Source organism: Pygoscelis adeliae, unplaced genomic scaffold (genome assembly GCF_000699105.1).
Source record: "Pygoscelis adeliae isolate BGI_AS28 unplaced genomic scaffold, ASM69910v1 Scaffold92, whole genome shotgun sequence".
Lineage (NCBI taxonomy): Eukaryota > Metazoa > Chordata > Aves > Sphenisciformes > Spheniscidae > Pygoscelis > Pygoscelis adeliae.
Window position 1 is genome coordinate 743303 of NW_008824306.1, and position 19638 is coordinate 762940.

General features: G+C 44.1%; 1 protein-coding gene across 1 annotated transcript; it reads right to left on the reverse strand.

Moving 5' to 3' along the window:
• Positions 1 to 1106: 1106 nt before the first annotated feature.
• Positions 1107 to 18815, reverse strand: LOC103912595 (amine oxidase [flavin-containing] A-like). The gene is given in 12 exon segments (XM_009318889.1): positions 1107 to 2474; positions 2974 to 3036; positions 4511 to 4622; positions 6081 to 6178; positions 6610 to 6667; positions 7630 to 7683; positions 9255 to 9351; positions 10646 to 10805; positions 12119 to 12268; positions 14123 to 14264; positions 17300 to 17391; positions 18657 to 18815. Coding segments are annotated over 12 exon segments (1341 nt in total). The 3' UTR covers positions 1107 to 2318.
• Positions 18816 to 19638: the final 823 nt, after the last annotated feature.

The window sequence follows — 19638 nt, forward strand, 5'->3', positions numbered from 1 at the left end:
CAGATGATTGGGGGTCCATTTTGCATATGCACACAAAAGCTGTGAAATTCAGATGTCAACTTTAAAGTCAGCACAAAAATGAACGGCTCTAACTGCCACAAATACACGTATGGATGAATATTTTTGAACAGATATGGACAGTGTTTTTCAGGCAGTGGAAATATCCCCCTGGGGGAAGTGTGTAACGGTGCAGAACCGTTTCACGCCACAAAAGGCTTGTCAGGAGCGAGCCTGTGCTCCCTCCCCAAGCCCTCCGGCGGGCACCATGGCTGTGCCAGGCTGCATGCACGGGGTAGTCCTAGCGCGCAGGAATCCCTGCTTGGTAACGGCTGGAGCTGGGGAGAAAATCTGCAGGGAGCCCTCAAGTCAAACAGCAATTCACGTTAGTCACTTTTCCCCTCATTAAAATGTTCCTAAGGTGGATGGTAAACCGACCCGTCAAAAACCCTTTAAATAAGCACTTAATACTACAGTTTAGCGTGTTCAAAATCCAACACTGCTGCTTCCTACTGAGACTATTCTCCCCTTTCCAGTGCGCATAATTTGAAGTCCATGTGTGAGTTCAAGGTAGATGGGAAAGCTGAAGCTGAAAATATAGATAGTCTTCTTATAAATAATCTGTTCAGGCTTTTTTCCCCCCAGAGAAATTGGTAGTGGCTGGCTGATCCTCACACAGAATGGATGCAAACAATGAACAAAGTAGCTCAGAAGACATGTACTGTCTGTACCACCTTTTCTGTGCGGTGCTTAACACTGGCACCGTGAGCACCTGCTCACGTTTGATGCAAGGGGCCGCTTGAAGCACCCCTTCCCTCTGGAAAGGGCTTCTGGTTTGGAGCCCACCAGCACCTAGGCTGAGATTGGTCTGCATTTACGGTGTCTACAAGGCTTTTGTGCAAAAAAGTGAGAGGACATACGAATGTGGTCGAAGCAGAGGCCAGGAATGAAGTCATCTTGGGTAGGCAGGTATTTCTGTTGGTGTCTACATATGGATCATATCAAGCGGAGCAAGGGTTTGCTGGCTGCTGCATGTGATGTGCCTAGTGATTTAACACAGGTGCAGAGAAACACCACCTTCCGCAAACTCACAAAAAAACAACGCGAGAAAGAATCTGAAGAACAGTTTATAGAAGAACTCCTCTTACCAAGGTTTCAGGACTATTGAAAGGCACATTTCACCCATGTTGAATGACAGTTGAGTTCATGGACACATACAATGCTCACATTTCATGGCAAAAAGACCGCATAATGATGGTACGTTGCGAAACATATATTCCAGACTTCAGTTAAACACTAAAGTGATTATTTTAAGTGTGTCATGTACATAATAAGAGCGGAACAGGCAGATGCATCCAATTACTGTAATTTACAAGGCAGTAATTCAAGCCCCAAATATATTTCTCCTTATTGGAGGAAGGCGGTACGGATTACGAGCAAAACGAGGGGCAGCAAATTGACAAGGAGCCAGGAAGCTGCTGCCATTCGGGAAATAACAGCTAGCATCTGCTGCAAGTTGGAGGGGCTTTAACTCTGCTCACTCATTTCACTCTGCTTCAACAGCGAACGGCCGGGCTGGATCAGATGCTCTTGGGCCAGGAAGCGAGCGAGAGCCGCGCCGTGGCCGTGCCGCACCGACGCAGGCACCCTGAAGAACAGATAAGTGTGGATGTTTGCTCAGTAGCGGGCAGAATAAAGTCCACTCGCGCTTCCTCTGTCGCCGTTTAGCGAGCTGCTTCATGATAATTACCTCTTTTCAACCAGCTCGTGGTTAAGTTTCACGTTGTGATGATTAATAATTAATCAAACGCATTTGAAAATTAATTTGGCAATTCTACGTCTGATTGGCATGCTAATCTCTTCCGTGCAGCAGGGATGTTATAGGAATAACCTTGGGTATTCTGAACCTCTAACCAACGTGAATACATAAGGGTATTTATTATCTTGTGTGGTAAAAAATAAAGCAGTGAGTGGAAACGAATGCATTCTCCAAGGCCTCTTTGCCATTCGGGAAAGGTGTGATCTGCATTTTGCCTTCCCTGTGTTAGGAATGTACTATCGATATTATCATGTCCAGTCAAAACAAATGGACAAGAAAAAGGCAAATTTGATAAACACCCCCACAATTGATTTATTTCTGTTTCACTGGTAGCAACTGCAGTAGATTTGATGCATTAATTATGGTACTAAAAAGGAAAATCACAAGGAGAATAACTTTTGCCCTTTCCAGCTGTCCGTGGCACTTCTCTCCAAAAATAACACTCATCTGGTAAAAGGGAAGAAGAGGGAGTATGCAGCTTCCACTGGACATGTGGTCTCTGCTAGTTTCGAATTAGTAGTCCCTTTTTATAGGCAAACAGCCCCGCAGCAGCCACAGAGGTGAAGCACATGGTAGAGCTAAGCAGGCACAGCAGTCCCGGCACGGACGGCAGGTTCCTCTCCCAGAAGCTGGTGGTGAACGGTTGGGCTGGGACATCCTGGGGAAGAGAGGAGATGGTACCACCGCGGGGTCTCCCTCAGCGCGTGAGTGGGGAGGCGGCAAACGTCCCCCGCTAGGCTGGGGAGATCACAGGTTTTCCCGAGGACCAGATTGGGGGTGGGAAGGAGGGTCAGGGCTATAAAACGCGTATTTTCTGTGACCCCGAACAGCCACGGGACAGCGAAGGTGGAGTTATTGTGACTGGAAGGAGGTTGTATTTGGCTTAAAACCATGGCCTGGGACTGGGCAGCACTAGGCCGATTTCCTGCATTTTGCAGTCCCCCAGGTTCCGAGATCTTTGTCCCTGGCTCTTGGCCATCCACCCCTCGGACAGGGGTGACGATATCCCTCGGACGAGTCAAAAAAATTAATACCATCAGCACGTGAGGTAAACAAAACCTCGCCCGGGGGCAGGCCCCATAGGAATCGCCGAAACAGGGACCGCAGCCTGACCTAGGGGTGTGCGCCTGACCGGATGATGAGAAAGTCCTGCTTACCTTCGACTCTGGCTCTGGCATCCAAATTTCATTCTCTGAGATCCTCCCCATATTGTGCAATATCTAGAAGAAAAAATTATTTGTACCACGTGAGAAAAATTAAAACCCACAGCTACTTTTAGTTTTGGAAAAGCAGAGCAAGTCAGAGCAAGGTGACATTGATAAAAGGCATAACTATGACGAGCTGGAAGTGCTTTGAACCAGAAAACGTACAGTCATTTCCCTGTTTATATCAGCAAAGAGAGAAGGAGGAGGCAGTTTTGGTAGTTTGTGTAAATACATGACAGCTGGTCATCAAACGGTCCTGTGCCTAACCAGTGTTTTAAGGATAAAAGGACAGTTTCACAGAGTCATTTGTAAAAAGTAGGACTTCACTCAGAAATCCACACAGACTACAGCTTCTCTAGATGTTTCTTTTAAATTTTTTTTTTCTAAGTACAAGTAAAAGTGCTTTTGACATGACAGTTTGAGAAATAGCAAGGTGAGGTTACCGCCACACACTCGGGACGCAAAGCCTGTTAGGAGTCATGCTGCTTGGATCACAAACTAGAAAGAGGAGAGATACAACTCCGGGGCTTTCAAAGCATACAATTATGAAGTTATCTCTTGGCTTTTCAGGCAGTACAAAGCTCATCAAGGATTTTTCTTGAGAATAAACTGATTGTAACAATCATGGAGGTTCTTGGGGGCAAATAAATGTCTCCAGAAGAGACAGCTAATCATCTCTGCAACTACTGCTCACAGGCATGGAGAAAAGAGAAATAAGGTGACTTGAAACAGAGCAAGTAATGAGGATTATAAGGTGAATATGACGTTCTGTCAAACGGAAGCAAAGGGCTGATCTTCCCTTAAATAACAGCTCCGTGGCTCTGCCATACAGCAGTTGTAACTGTAATGTACACCCTTTAATGGCTTTTTTTCCTCCCACCAGACTGTTGCAAAGGGATTTCACTGTGACTGGGACCTCAGCCCAATGCGTGTCATTCTGAGGGGATTTAGACATTATCAGAACTGCCCATTATGAATTCATAAAGCCGAGCTAACGGTACTCTCTTGTAAAAGGAGAAGCAGAAGGGATAGATCAAAAAATGAGAACAATGCTCAGATTTCCAGATTGCTGCATAGGAAATAGCTGCAAGCATTTGTAATGACTTAAATTACCTTTAAAACATACAGTGATTAATTTGTTAGAAATTGTGGTAGTATATCTCAGGGCAGCATCAGGTTGGAAGTTTTTTTCCTCTAGACGTGAGGTATACAGCATGAGCGTCGTTTTAAGTCTCCAGTGCAGCAACACACTGTGTAATGTTCTGATTTGGGTGAGATTCTTGGCTTCACTTTATTCAATAGCAAACTAAGTAAAGTTTTAAAAAAAAAAAGGCTTTGGTTCACATCCTTTTCTGGGATTCTTCCCCATCAACTCCAGGAGCCCTTGCACAATTACAGGGTGTGATGCACAAAATCAGACCCTCCGAGCTGTACTTGATCCTTTTTAACCTTGTAATAGAGATGTTGAAAGCAACCCAGTGGTCTGTACCTCTCTGGCTGCTCTCTCTCCTGCCTGTACGGCCCCCTCCATGTATCCACTCCATTGGGTAGCTGTCTCCGTGCCAGCAAAGTAGATTCTGTCAATGGGCTGGCGAATGATCCTTCAAAACAAATGCAGAATGTCAGATGACAAGTAACAGGAAGCCGATGATCCTTCTAAAAGCAATTTATGGGCTTTGATGGAGTGCTCAACTTCAGTTCTCCAGAAGTCCTGCAGACCTGGGCTGGGGAGCACAGTGCAATGAGCTGTCCCTGCAGGACCACCTCCCTGCTTCTGTACGCAAATCTGAGAGAGAGAAAATCTAAGGCATAAATCAGTGTGCCCAGCTTCCGTGCAAAATAATATGAGCCTTATTAGTGCTGGGATAAGGGATAATCCTAACAGCCTCCAGAAATGCAGTGCAGCTGATAGATTTACGTCTTCTGCATGGCAGCTTTGTTGTTATCCTGCCATTACAATGGGATGTGAATGATGCTTTTGCAGTGACGGGTCACTAATACCAGCTTCTATTTGGAGGTTGGACTTGCCTGGCTGCAAGTTCTGCCAAAAGGGGATGGCAGCTGAAGGCCTCTGCATTCAGGGAGTTGCATTCGCCCCACAGGGTCGTATAAGCCAGCCCCTCAGCCATGCAAAGCTGCACAAGCATCTCGGTCAACACAGCGACAGGTAATGAGCTCCCCCTTTCCCATAGAGAGATGTGCTTGCTCTAAGGGCTCCCATCTCACCCCCGATCAGGTTTTCCCTGTCTGCCTGACACCAGCTTCCCCAGGTCAGAGGCCTCACCCATCGCTACCCAAGTGTTCAGATAAATTACAGCAGAAGAGTCTGTGCACGGGGTGACTTCTTCCCACAGGCACCTTGGCACGGAGGCAGGGTGTAACTCCGTGATGGACACGCTAAGGAGCTCACGCTGTGAGGTGCTACATGGTTTGTCTGGTCTTTGGCTATGGATACAAGATTTGTCTCGTTGTTCCTATTATGTGCTGAACTGTGCCTTCCACACACTTTTCAGTGATATAGCTAGTATTAATCAGTATTATCTAACACGTTCCTTTAGGAATACAGCAATTCTTCATGGGGAGGGCATGGGAGGCTTTGCTGGGTGGGAGGAGCAAATGAGTTTTCATGTAAGGGTTTTGTGTCTTCCCCTTGTGATGTGACTCGGTGGGCTTCACCAGAACCTGATGCTCCACCTACACAGTCAGTGGACACTCTTCATCTGTCTAAGATGTGTGCCCTCAGGGTCTTAGAAAGCATTAAAGGGATCTATTACAAACACTGTGTAGTGGCAAGTATTGTAAGTAACCTAGCGGGGAAAGGTTTCCTGGCTCTAGCAGGTCCCTTTGTGACTGTGCTTTGTTTCCTTGAAAGTCACAAGAGAAACTCTGCTCTTACTAAAGTCAATAGCAAGATCCTTGTTAGCTGGGGAGTAGGGGAGTGGAAAGAGGGTTGGGGTTCCCCCAATATGCTACATATGCCATAAGTTTGTTGCATAAGGTATATCATTGTACATGAGCTAAGAAATGTAAATTAGAAAGCAAAGAGTTCTCTGGTTTACCTTCCATAAGAATACATTATGCCTGGTGGGAAGTAGGCTGTGTAACAACCCCCTGAATATTGCTCCATGCTCCAGTTCTTTTCTTCATAATACACAGGCTGTAAGTATTAGCAAACATTAGAGAGTGAAACAGTGGCAGAGAAATTGGAAATAAAAAACAAATTTCCTTTGAAGAGGGAAAAAACAGGCTAAGGATGCCTGTCAAAGGAGTGGCATGTCATCTGGCTAATGCTATCCATCTGCACAAAACAAATCTTTGCACTTTTACAGAAGCACTAGCCTCCCATGGGCAAATGACAGGACAAATTAAACCATGCACTGCCTTCTCTTTTCTCGTAAAGAGTGAGACTGGCAGCTCTTTTCTTGCTGTACTAGATGCTGCTGCCCTCCCCTTGGGAGTACATATTGTATGGCACAACATGCAATTTTAGGTACACATTTTAGGTACCAGGAATTTTGGCTTCATCCTCCAGAACAAAGGAGTAACATTACTGTACAACAGAGGTGAAAACAGGCATTTATTTCTTACATGTAAAGCCTCTTCCATCCCCATTGCCTTGGCATATGCCTCACAGATCTTCTTCTTCCTATATGAAAATAAAATCGGAGTCAGAAAAAAAAAGGTGGAAAAAAACCTCTCAGCTATTGCTCTTAGAAAAAAAAAATCACATTCATTGCAATACGTTGGAAAGAAAGTTTGGTTTGGCTTTGTTTTTCAGTCTGATTTCAAGTTCTTATCTTAACATACCTATTTCAAATGCTGATGCCTAAATGTGACATCCGAAATGGACCCAGGGAATGGGAAATTAAGGTTGATTTTGGCAATGAGCTCTGAAAAAATAAATCTTTGTACAGTTATTTTAGGATGCAGAGCCAATTCATTCTCATGTTCACTGGTGTAAGACCAGAAGAGAAGCAATATAAATCAATGAAATCCCTACAGGTTTACTATAGCTGAGAACAAAATATGAGCTGGAGAATACTACTCACACTCCTAAGCAGAACTCCTCTTTCACTTGCATGTGTACCAAAAATCACATTTAGAAAGTACTGTTTATTCATTTCACACACTAATGGAGAAGTGTTTACTGTTGTAAACACAGAGGTTTAAAATTTTTATCACCCAGTCTGAATGTGAAGGACACCCAAAACTACACGTCAGTGCTCCCTATATCCCTGGGGTAGGGAGCATCATTCAGTGAGGATGCAGTCTGGGAATATCTTCGGAAAAATCTCAGTTCATGTAGAGACAGAAAGCTGGTAAGTCCTGCCACTCTTCCACATGGAAGACTCAGAAATATCCATAACTGGGTGGATATTATTCCACTTGGAAACTCAGAAATATCCATAACTGGGTGGATATTAGCATTAGTGTCTCGGCCTGTTTATGCTAAAAGCTCAATTTTTGCCCCAATTTCCAGTATTGGTAGTTGCACTGAGCATTTGTATACGTGCATATGCACACACATATCCACACACATATTCCTGTGGGGAAGCATCCCGGAAAACTGACTTATTTCTGAAATATTTACAGTTTCTGAACTCTTACCTCTCTTCCTTACTGAGATGGGCCAGTTTAACAGCCTTTCTGGTAAGGATGAAACTGAAAAGAAAAATACGGCATATAAATATTATGCAGTGTCAGCACCCCAGCTGATTCACAAGCTCTTGCTTGAAATGACTCTAAAAAAAGACGGGCAAAGCACTTTACCGCTACATAAAGGGCTTGACATTTTTTCATCATACCTCATCACTTAATAATTACAGGTCACACAGGTGAAAAGGCCTGTGTGGGGTACCCTGGGGAGTTAATTGAAAGGGAGAGCATGCATTCCCAGGGGGCAGGCGCAGAGGACTGCCTGGCAGCTACCAGATGAGAAAGCTGCAGATTGCAAGTGTGTTTTCAAAGCTGCCAGCACTCGCCTCATTTTGCTCCGTGGGAATGAATTCTCCATCCCCACTGACTCAGGAGAACAAAGTTATACCCAAAATGAGCAGAGAGATGACAGTGTCCACCAAACTAGCCTGCACTGCCTACCATCTTATACCTAGGGTCTCAGTCCTTTTGGATAAGACCTGAGTTTTCTTGAGCTTTTGAAGTCTTGCAGACAGCTGGCCATATCACTGCCTGTGTCATTTGGTGTTAGCAAGTGATGGGAGCTTGCTGCTCTGACAAGCACTGCACAGTGTCATGGACCAGTTTAAGAACTGGGATTAATATTTATTCAGTTTATTATTTATGAAGGAAACAGATTTGGTGATCAGTTCACCTGACCTTAGTGGAGATACCCGGGGGACGAAGTATGTTCCTGCACTCTTTTAGAAAGTTGCATAAATCCACAAGGAGAACGCAGGAAACTGTTTGCCATATGGGGTTTGGAGGAGGCTTATTGCTCTCAGGTCATGGACGTTTTTAAGCTTTGAACATGCCCATAAACATGTACAGTTCAGTAGAAGTGGCAAGCTTTCCTTGCCAGATACTTAAGGAGTAGTTGCCTGACATTTTTATTGGCCTTTTTTTGGGAGTATCACCTCAGATTACAGTGGAAACATTTGTAAAGATTTTTTGTTTATATTGGCTTAACCTATTTTAAAAGCCAGTCAATGCCGTTACGTATTTTCCCATCTGTTTGTCCGAACTACAACTTTTTTACTTGGCGGTTTCTTCCGAATCCCGATTTCTTCACTGCACAGCTGCTGCCCCGCTCAACCACCAGCTGATGTTCGTTGTCCTGCCTCAGCTCAATGGGGAGAGGAGGCAAATGAGGATTTCTTGGACAACTGCATTTTCATTTTGGCCCAGCTGCTAAAAACCAGGCCCAACATAAGCCAAATACAGGCTCACAAAGCTAAGTAAGAAAGGGATTTATTTCTAAATCTACTCCACAGCAAAAAACCATTAACTGAATACTTAAAATGAACTACAGCTGAATTCAGCAACTCCTTCCCAACCATCTCCTTTGTATTAGGCTATTTGTAGCAGAAGTGTAGGGAGAAGCAAGATACAGACTAGAGAGGCACAAGAGGCTTGTCAGAAGTGCTCTCCCCTGTCTATCAAAACTGTGGGAGTGGGCACCACTGATGTAACCTGGCCATTTCCCCTCTTCCTCCTTCTCCCACTCCTTCATACAAAAAGAAATGCACATCTGTAAGTATGGGCTAGAAGCTCCTAACCCCATAATGGCAGGGAAAGATCCATCAGGTTTCGTGTCATCTATGGTTATTCCAATTGGAGACTCTTCATCCTCAATGATGAAGGAACCACAATAACCTAAGGGGGGAAGAGAAAACAAAATGATTGTCAGAGAAACTTGTTGAAGATCATTGTTTCTGATAGTAATGAGCAAGGAAAATTATCCATAAAAGGAATGGTACAGTAATTCCTTCGTCACCAATAATACCTACATGTCTGAGGTGTTTTTGTAACAGCCTCTCTCTCTCTTCCCTCTGACTCTGGGAAATTTTGTACACAGACTTATAAAAGTCATATTTAAATTCCATTATTACTTAGCAAGGAATTTCTGTAGATTGTTGCAAGTCCCTTCGGCTTTCTATATTGGGGGCAATAAACATTAAAAATAAACAGATCTAGCAAGAACTGTGATGGTTTGTTCCATGAGTAACTTTGGCCAAAACAACAGCAGCAGCAACAAAACCCAGTGTAATTACATCTGGTCCCTGCAGGCTCAAATTTACACCCTGTATTGATTTTGCTGATGATAAGACTGTCAGGAATGGTGTCCTGTAACAGTAATGCAGCAGAAACATGGGCTGTCTAATCTAGTATCACATCAGTATGTGTTTCAGATGAACACACAAAAAATCCCATATAGATAACAATGTATAAACCTGCCTACATTTCTTTCTAATCCCAATGGCCGGGTTGTGCCCTGAAACATGCAAAATTATATTCGTTTGATTAAGAAATGTTCTCGCCCAGTGCAACTCTCAGTATTGTTACATAGGAAGTGGAAACTCCTCTGTTCATACAAGTAGCTCTGGAAATGGTATCAGTTACAGCTGAGAAACACATGATGTTGCAGCACATGGAAAAAATATCTTGAGTTAAACAAAAAGCTAACCTACTTTTTCCAGCCCTCTGAGATATCAAGTCTGTTGAACAGAGGATTAAAAACAGGGAAAGGTCTTGCTTACACCTTAAGCTCTCCTTGTCATCTGCTGTAAATTCTCTTTGGCTGCCCTAACTCTGGCCCTGGCAGGGAGAAGCAAGGACCTGCTGCTGCAGGGTCACTGCTTCTGCGCATTGCAGGTTTCAGCAATGCTTCCCAGGGAAACCTTGCTTGTTCTCTCAGTCGTCCATCCTCAGCTAGCAACAACGAGATTCGGGATCCTACTTGAGTCTGGACTTATCTTTGGGACAAGGTATGCACTCAAGCTTGGAGGAAGAGCTCTCCTTTCTAAGGAGCTTTACCTTTCACTTTTCTGCGTGTTTGGTTTGGGGGTTTTGCACATTTAACCCCCTCTTGGATTTATTCCCTGATAGACAGAAGAGCTTCAAATTTGTGTAGCACGGGGCCCCCGAGTCCTTCACTTTCCCCACATACCCTTCCTCTCCCAGAAGGCTTCCCTGTAGTACACCATGCATTTTATGACACACCCCATAGGCAAACGTTGAATTAACTGGTTTCTCTTTGGCGGCAGTTCTGGTTTGTAATGAATCTTCGTTGTCAGGATTGGAGGGATAGCACTGATCACATACTTGCCCTGAAATGTAAAACACAGTCAGTACAGACAAGGCGCTGCCTCTCACTGAGGTCGCCCCTCAGGACACGTTTGAAAGACGCTCTTATTAGTTGTTAACAGCTTTCCCACACCTGACTTTGCTACTTGGCTTTCCCACACAGATATTTCCAGGTGACCAAAATAATTCTGCCATTTCAGAAAAAGGAGCTGGGAGAAAACATGTTGTTTTGTGGTTAGGTGATTCTTGACAGCTTCCCGGACACTACAGGACTGGAATTGAAACTTGGCTGGAGACAGGTGGGGAAATGGGAAAAGATGGATCTTATGGCACAGGTAAAACTGCCTTTTATCATCCCCAGGAAAATACGACCCACATTTGTCCAAATTAAAACCTGTTTAAAAAAAGAATAATCACTTTTGTGCATGTTCACAGGATACTACTTCAGGACAAGCAACCCTGATGGTGATTTTAGCTTTCCTGAACACGCTCCATCCCTCTCGCAGGTCCTGTGTCTGACTGGAGTGATGAAGGACGCTCTGCTTCGGGGCTCAGGGTGACACTATCACAACAGACGCTGCTGCTCTCAGGTGCTCTCACGCTGGTGGGGCCGCTGAGTGCAGGAAGGCCGTCTCCTCCGACTTGGCTGCTGCTCAGCCAGCATGGAGGGAGAAGCCAGTGGTATAACTCCGGGGTTTAAAAATCCCTGGGGGAAGGGAGAGAGTCCTTCCTCCAGGACATCTTTAGATCAGCTTCTCTGCCAAACAGCCCCTTCCCTTTCTTTTAGCTTTCCCTAAACATCCTCCAAACACTGCCACCAGTGAGACGGGGGTCTTGCAGACCATGACGGTCCTGCACAAACCCCCGTGGCAGGCTGGGCTCTGTGTGCAGAAGGGAGCTGCCACCCCGTGGGTGCCACTGCGGGTGGTCATGTACCGATGGAGCATTTCACAGCACCACTGCACAGAGGCAAAATCTTACTAAAGGCATTTGAAACGTCTTTTTTTTGTTCTGCAAACCACAAACTTAGATACAAACAGGAATGTTATTTTTCCTTTCTTTGAAATGGTCTCAATGCAGAACTAAAATGTAAAAACATATAATCACAGAAAAAGTTAAGGCAGAAAAGGCAGAGTAATGACAGAAACTAACTAGCAGAACACAAAGAAGAGACCCAGTCATAAATAAATCCATAAAGCAGGTTTCACAGAGTGTCAGCGTAGTCCAAGAAATAGACACACATAAATGGGTACTTTCTGATTACATCTGGCTAAGAGCTACAGCAGATGTATTCCCCCACTAAATGCATTCTCTACTTTTATTCTGATCAAATTACCTCATATATCTCATGGTTTAGAGTCTCCACAATGACATTATCACCTGTCTGATCAATACGGACCACAGGTCTCTCCAGTTTAACTTTGCCTTTGAGGCGTTCCATTATTTTCTCTGATATCTGACCGGAACCCCCTTTAAACTTCCTCTCCTAAAAAACAAACAGAAAAGAAACACAAACAAAAAATCACCAGCATTAATCACAATGACGTTGAATATGACTTCTGCTCATAACCAAGAAACTCCAGGCCAAATCTGCAACTCCTATGGGTGCATAAAGAGGCCCAGACTTTCAGAAGAGCGAAGGCGTAAACCTGAGCCTCAGTGGGGATTGCTGCCTAAACCAGTTTTGCAACAGCTTCCTCAATTAGCTGGCTTAAAGACCCTTGAAGCCTAGAGAACAAACAAATATAATGCAGGTATTCTAGCTAGTATAAACATATCACATCATTAAAAAGAAGTTTTGAGTATTTCACCCATCACTGTGCTACCAGAACCCTCATGCGTGACAAAGACACCAACTTGCACCTGTGCAGTGAAAGCCTGCACCAGCCCAGAAGCAAGACAGATCTTTAACTGGGTCTGGCCTCAAGTGTGGCAGGCAATGAGCTTTATCTGTCCCTGGGAAGACACAAAGACATTGCTGTCTGGAAAAAAGCACAATCTGTGACACAAATTTCCTTGCAATGTCTGTGCAGAGGCTGAGAGGAAGCACTAACCCTCTCTTACCTACCAGCCACCAGTGTTATATCAAGCAGCTCACTTTTACATATAAGATGCTGGTACTGGCAGGGAGGAAAGGGTCCACAAAGACTTGTGCTGAAAGACTGAAATGGCTGCCTGAAAAAGTTTTACAAGACTCATCATGGCCGCTAAGTCAGAAACCCTTAGCATTTTTGCTCAACTGATTTTGATTGGGGTGAGGGGAGAGGGAAGGATGGTAGAAACCAAGACAGCTTGCCCCATCCAGGTACAAAGAAAAGGAAGTGCTCTTCCCAGGCTAGCTTTCCCCTCTCCACGTCTTGTTTAGCTATGAGTATCTTGGGATTAATTTTATTTTCAATTCTTGCTGCAACGTCTAGCAGTTGCTGACGTGGAACAGCAAATGTGGCTGAGGGGCTCCTGAGGAGGAAGGCTCTTGGGTCTTGCTCCTACCTCAGGGCAGCATTAGCTCTACTTACATCCTTCCTGACACATGGTTGTCTATTCTTACCCCAATGGACAGATGTTGATGGAGACTTCGTGTCTCTCCAGGTAACTTCTCTTAATGTCTCCCTATCCTGGCACACTTGGAGGGGTGTGGTACCGTCTCCACTTTTGCTGTTGGTAGCTTAAGTCTGAAATGCTGCGTGTGCATTCTGAGGCTGCGTTAACTGAGGTAGGAGGCTAGTAAAGGGTGCTGACATACCACATCCAAATTACTTTGACAGCCCCCTCTCCCCTTTTCTGAAACTTCACCCAGAACAATCACATGAAAACCATGATGTTCTGCAGGCAACCAGGCACCTGCCACGACCACGGCGAGAAACAGTCTGAAGCAGCTCATAAAACATGCTGCCATGTGAGCTGTCCCAAGAAGGAAGGCTCTTTTGCTATCTACTTCCAACTCTTGTCATTAGAGGCTTCAATGCCAAAAAAACGTATTTCACTCTGAAGTACACTTGCTTTGAACTCCTGAAAACATTCAAATGTGCTAAGTAACCCATATAAAACAAATTGGCAAAAAAGCAACAAAACAGAAACAAAAGGACTGTGCTGAAGTGAATGCATGAAAACACAATTGATTAAATTGTCCCAATTTATCCCAAAGCCTAGCTAATAAAATTCCTCATTGTACAGTTAGCGAAGAGGGCTGTTCCACCTCATAAGAACGCGATTGTCTCCGGTGCCACATGCACTTGGTGTTTCGTCCTCTTTTCATTAATTGCAGGGCTTTGATGGGTACAACACTCCACTTGCTCTTTATGGTTTCAAGAGAGGAGAAAGAATATGAGAAATTTTGTACCTGGCCCCCATTGGTGATAGAGAAAATCCTGGCTGTGCCCCCACACTGCCTCACGTACCACAGGAACCAGAGAGCGGAGACTTCATGAGGCTCAGACGTGACGTTGACATTCACAAAGAAGGTGGCAAATTCTTTAGCAGCTCTGCGTGAGACACAGGAGCAGAAACAGGCAGTGAGTAAATGTGACTTCCTGACTGCTTTCAGGATTTTCTTTGTTATTCTCAATAAAGGCTGCTTTCCCAAAGTCAGAAAAGCCAAGATGATTTGTATCTGTCTCATTTCTTAGTCTGTAGCGAGACTGTTTCAATGGGTTTCTATCAGCACCTCCCTCCCTCCCAAAGCATTTACCCATTCAGTTTGAAATCCCACTGATTTCACCTTAGTTATTTCTTTAGATAGTTTCCCAGCCGCTATTCCTTTCATCAGAACAAATATTTTTCTCAACAGGAGAATGCATTTGGTAACCAGTTAGTGAAACTCTTCTGCATTTCTCCTCCATGGGGACCTGATCGGGCACATCATTTCCAAGGTCTGATGGGTCCCCAGGGACTCAACTAGCCACACAGCCAAGACATCCCCCATCAACCATGTAACACTGCTGCACAGATCTTTTGTGAAACCAAGAATCAGACATGGTAAATAACCCAGAGAAAGCAAATTGGTAATCATTGCTGTAAATTTAAGGAGAGGGTCAGCTGTCTACCACAATAAGTCCTCTGAACGTAAAAAGAGTTACAGCAGCAGGAAGCGAGAGCCTGGCTATTCACATTTCTTTCATTTGTGGCTACAGATTGCTAAGAGAATTGAGATAATTTTGCAAAGAAGGTGAAAGGTCCTTGACTTGGATGAAGTTTCATAAAACAACATGAATTTATAATCATCTGCTAAAGGAAGGAACTTTGCAAGTTATCTGGGCTAAAATATATAATTTATAAACTTTTATAACCTCATTTCCCTGGGTATGAAGTCCAGACACCTCTATTTCATTAGCCAGGATATGAAAACATCCTGCACGCAAGAACCCTCTGCAACAATCCTGAAAGCACCAAGACACTAAACAGTCGTAGCAGGTTCAGGCCTGAGAAGTGTGAAGAGTCTCTCCAGGATCAGTAGATGCTGATCTGTGACACATGACAAACAAATCTTCTTTTATAATCTTGACCCAAGTCATATAGAAAATGCTGCAGAAGAGCTTTTCTGTTTAGGGCACTACGGTTTTTAACTGTGTGTAGAAAAATCTGGCTTGGCTTGAAGATCTAAAATGGCTTTTTACTGTGTTTTTGAATGTGTTTCAGCTGAGCACATCCATTAAAATTGGAGTGCCACAAAAACATTGACAGTAGAAGCAGTCTTGCAGAGAAGCATGTTACAGGAGAGATCACTATAAACCCAGTTCTGCTTATACTCCACTGGCTCCCTGACTAAGGGGAACAGTAAAAACTAGAAGAGGAAGAGCCAGTGCACTTGCAACAGAAAGGGTAGTTCAAAGTGAACGAGTTTGCAGGCAAATGGCTCATAAAACTAATTGTGATCAAAACTACAATGCCACAGTGAGCAAGAGAAAGTCCAAATGGCTGTACCTTGTATCACATGGAGCTGGAGCAAGATTTAAACAAGCCAAATAATTTCAAACGGAAAGTTTTGGTCAGGAAGCTGCAGGCACAGGGCTAAACCACAGTCAGAGTGAAAGGGCAAACAGAGCACAACCACACAAAAGATGCTGAATGCAAGGGAGGACAGCCTTACAGAATAGCATAGGGCTTGGCACAGCAAGCAGAGATACAAGTGCTCATATGAGCACACTTCTCTTTGCCTTATAAAGATAATTAATTGAAAAAGGAAAGGAATAAAAGAGTATTTCCAGTTGTCGTCACCCCATATTGAACATGGTGCCTTTTTTAATCGTACAGTGTGGTCCCTCATAGACATATAAAACACACTGCTCATTTTCTAGGCAATATATTACCTTGGGCCCTCTTCCTACCAACTAGGGTTGATGCTCTGTTGGACTTGCTACTCACAAACAAGGAAGACCTGTTGGATGAAGCAAAGGTGAAGGGCAGCCTTGGCTGCAGCGGCCATGAAACTGTGGAGTTTAAGATCCTGAGCGGAGTAAGACAGACAGCAGACTGCAACCCTGGATTTTGGAAGAGCATATTTCATCCTCCTCAAGGACCTGCTTGGCAGCATCTCATGGGAAACTACCCTGTAGGGCAAAGAGGCCCAGGAGAGTTGGCTGGCATTCAAGGACAGCTTCCCAGGAGCAGAGAGAGGGTGCACTGCAATGGGCAGACTGAGCAAGCGCAGCAACAGGCTTGCTGGGATGAACACGGAGCTCCCGTCTGGGCTCAGGCACAAACCAGCCAAGGAGGTGAAAGGCAACAAGAAAGGTTGCCTCGGCTGCCTTGTTTCCCTCCAAGGGTTTCGGAGGCCCTGCAGGCACTACTGCTGAAACAAGGAGCAGCATTTGAACTTCTCCAGAGTTTCCAGAGCCAACAGCTGCTCACTTCCCCCTCCTCGGGTCTTGCGCTGCCCCATCCATTGAGCGACCACTTGAAAGCAGCTGCCCTCTGGCACGGCGTGCTGCTCTCCGGTGTGCCAACGGCACCTGCCTGCTCCGTGGTACACGTGATGCAGCTCACGCAGTAAAAGGAGACACATATGATAACTGCGCAGGAGAGGGCATAGCTGAGTCAGAAGACATCGCTTCTCAGCTCCTAGCCTACCATGGGGCTGGGAAAGCCCCCTCACCTCCTTCTGCCTCCATTTCTGTGCCTGCAAGTGACCTTTATTCATACCTACAAAGCAGAGTTTTATTTACATGTTGCTTTTCCTAAAGACAAAGGCACATGTTCTCCAACTGAATGAAGTGAAAGCATGGTGAGAAGAGACCACGCTGTCACTCTCGTGTGCATGGGCCCGCTGAGGCAAACCCCAGGTTTCCCCAGCACCTTTAATCCCATCTGCCAGCCAATCCAAACTCTGCGTACCACTTTATCCTCCACAGGCCCTCACCCACTGCCTGACAACAGCCCATCACAAAGACCAGCCTCATCTCAGACACCTCCTGCTCTCTCACCGCCTGTACCCCAGATGTACTCAGCTGTACCCCAGAATTTGCCAGGAAGCCGCTATCATTCTGCAGCTGGATTTCAAAGTGAATAAAGAGTTATATACTTGGTCCAGCAAATCTTATTTATCAGCTCTTTCATGGTCATTTTGTCCCATTCTTCAGCGTGCGGAGCGTCCCATGGTGCTTCCAGAGGAATCTGGAGACAGAGGCAAAACATTCAAGAAATTATTCAGTACTTTATCATTGCCTGGTCATGGCTAGTTATTAGCACAGAGTTCATTGATATGTTGGCCAGGAGTTGCTTTTGTCCCCTGCACATGGTTGTAAATCTGGAATAAATTCACTAAATGGAATAGTTTCCATTCACACCTTTGGGCATGAATTGGACCACGACCACCAAATCTGGCTTTGTCTGACCAATGAACTATATCCATATGTTGGGACTCATCTGGCCTTTAGTCGTCCAGAAGTGAGGTGTCTATTCTAATTTAGTTGTCTTGGTGTTCTCTAACAGCTGAGGGAAAAATTCTTTCTCTAGTCAGAGATTCAGTCAGTTACAAGATGGGTACCCAAAGGCCCCTATGTCTCTCTGTTAACTACAGAGGGAGCAAAAATGTCTAGATACTATTCAATTATTTTTAGACAGTTAAATTCTTAATAATCCATTGCATGTAAGTTACCATGACATGTGAGGACACTATCATATATTTGAATCTTTAAAAAATATATATTATATGACAAAAAAATGTGTAGTGTCATGCACAAATTTGATTCTGCGAAACCACATAAACCCGATGAACTTTGCAGGAATACAGTTAATTATGCTTGAAGGTTATTGTAAGGTAGGGCCCCTGGTTTGTAGTCAGATTATAAGGCAACTGATAAATATTTGAAGGACAGCATGATGCTCCCGGGGCTAATTTTTGCACACAGGAAGATCTGCAGGTGTACTGCTTGAATTTTGAAGGCGTTTACTGTTTAAGAATTTTAGAAATAAAATTACTATCAAGGCAAACTGGAGCCCAGCTTAGGCAGCTACAAAAAAGAATAATCCTTACTCAAAAAGGCTGTCACAGGGGAAGGGGAAAAACCCTTCTCATCTCCCAGCTCGTGGAATGGTTTTCCCTGGCATGAGAAAGTACATTCACTGAGGTTCAACCTCATTTTTTTCAGGTATCTTAGACACCTCCAGATCTTTTTGTATCCTCTCACAGAATCATAGAATGGTTTGGGTTGGAAGGGACCTTTAGAGATCATCTAGTCCAACCCCCTCTCAGTGAGGAAGCCCTCTTATTCCTGACAGTTCCTGGGCAACACAGATAACTTTCCTGATGGATGTTTCTTGGTTTTCTGCACTAAAGAAGCAATAAGAAAGCCTGCCAGAAACAAAACCAAACCAAACCAGATTTACTCATGGTGACATGAGCATTGTAGAAAACAGATGCAATTTACATAGCCTACCTCTTTTCCCAGCTTGTCCATGGTCCTCCAGAAGTTATTGTAATCCAGATAAACTAAGGGATTCCATGTTGAAGGGGAAATACCCAGGAAACAGCGTGACTTTCCCTAAAATACACATAAGAACATAAGCAACTGAAACACAACAGAGCATATCTTCATTACAAAATTCTCAAAGTCGTCATCACATGGTTGACCTTTTGCCCCAAAAGACCTAGCTTTTTTTTTTCTTTTTCCTTTCTTTTTTTTCTGCATATGCACATAAGCAATGGAATGCATGGAGCTTAGTATGAGGGGAAAAAACAGTTGGGCTGACATTAAAAAAGACACTAACACTTTTATTTTATTTGGAGGGGATGGAGAGGGGTACATTTGTTCTGAGCAGGATGTCAAATTCTGGGCTAAGGAGACTCAAGTAATGGCCAAGGAGGTAATATTCCTTGTTCCTAAGCATTCTTCATTATTACATATGAATGAATCTAATGTTTGCCTGCCTGCTGAAATGTGCATCCTAAAATTTGCATGCGTCTAAAATTGCATGCATTTTACACTTTTAAACTATCTAAGCACCTTTATGGTAAACCTCACCTATAAAAAGCAAACGTACCTCTTTCTTTATTATACCAAGTACCTTGGGAGAAACCTAGCCTAAAAAAAAAAATTGCCAAAAGAAAGTTTTTGGCTGCAGGAAGAAAAATTTCGTACACTTGCAAAAATGGTATCGGTACTTACAATGTGTATGACACATAGCTGCAACAGGAATACGGACTGTTTCAGATAATCCTGTGATATAATAATAAGAAAAACAACCTAACAGCAGCTGGTTTTTTGTGATAACTTTAATCTGAAAGAGGAGTGGGTAGGCAGGCAACATTTTCTTGTATTAAATTTCTTTGAACCTTCCCCCATGTAAGTCAACAGCAAATATCTCATCAGACCTCTTAAATGTTTGCTCTTCCAAGTGTGTCAAAAGTTTGCATGAGGT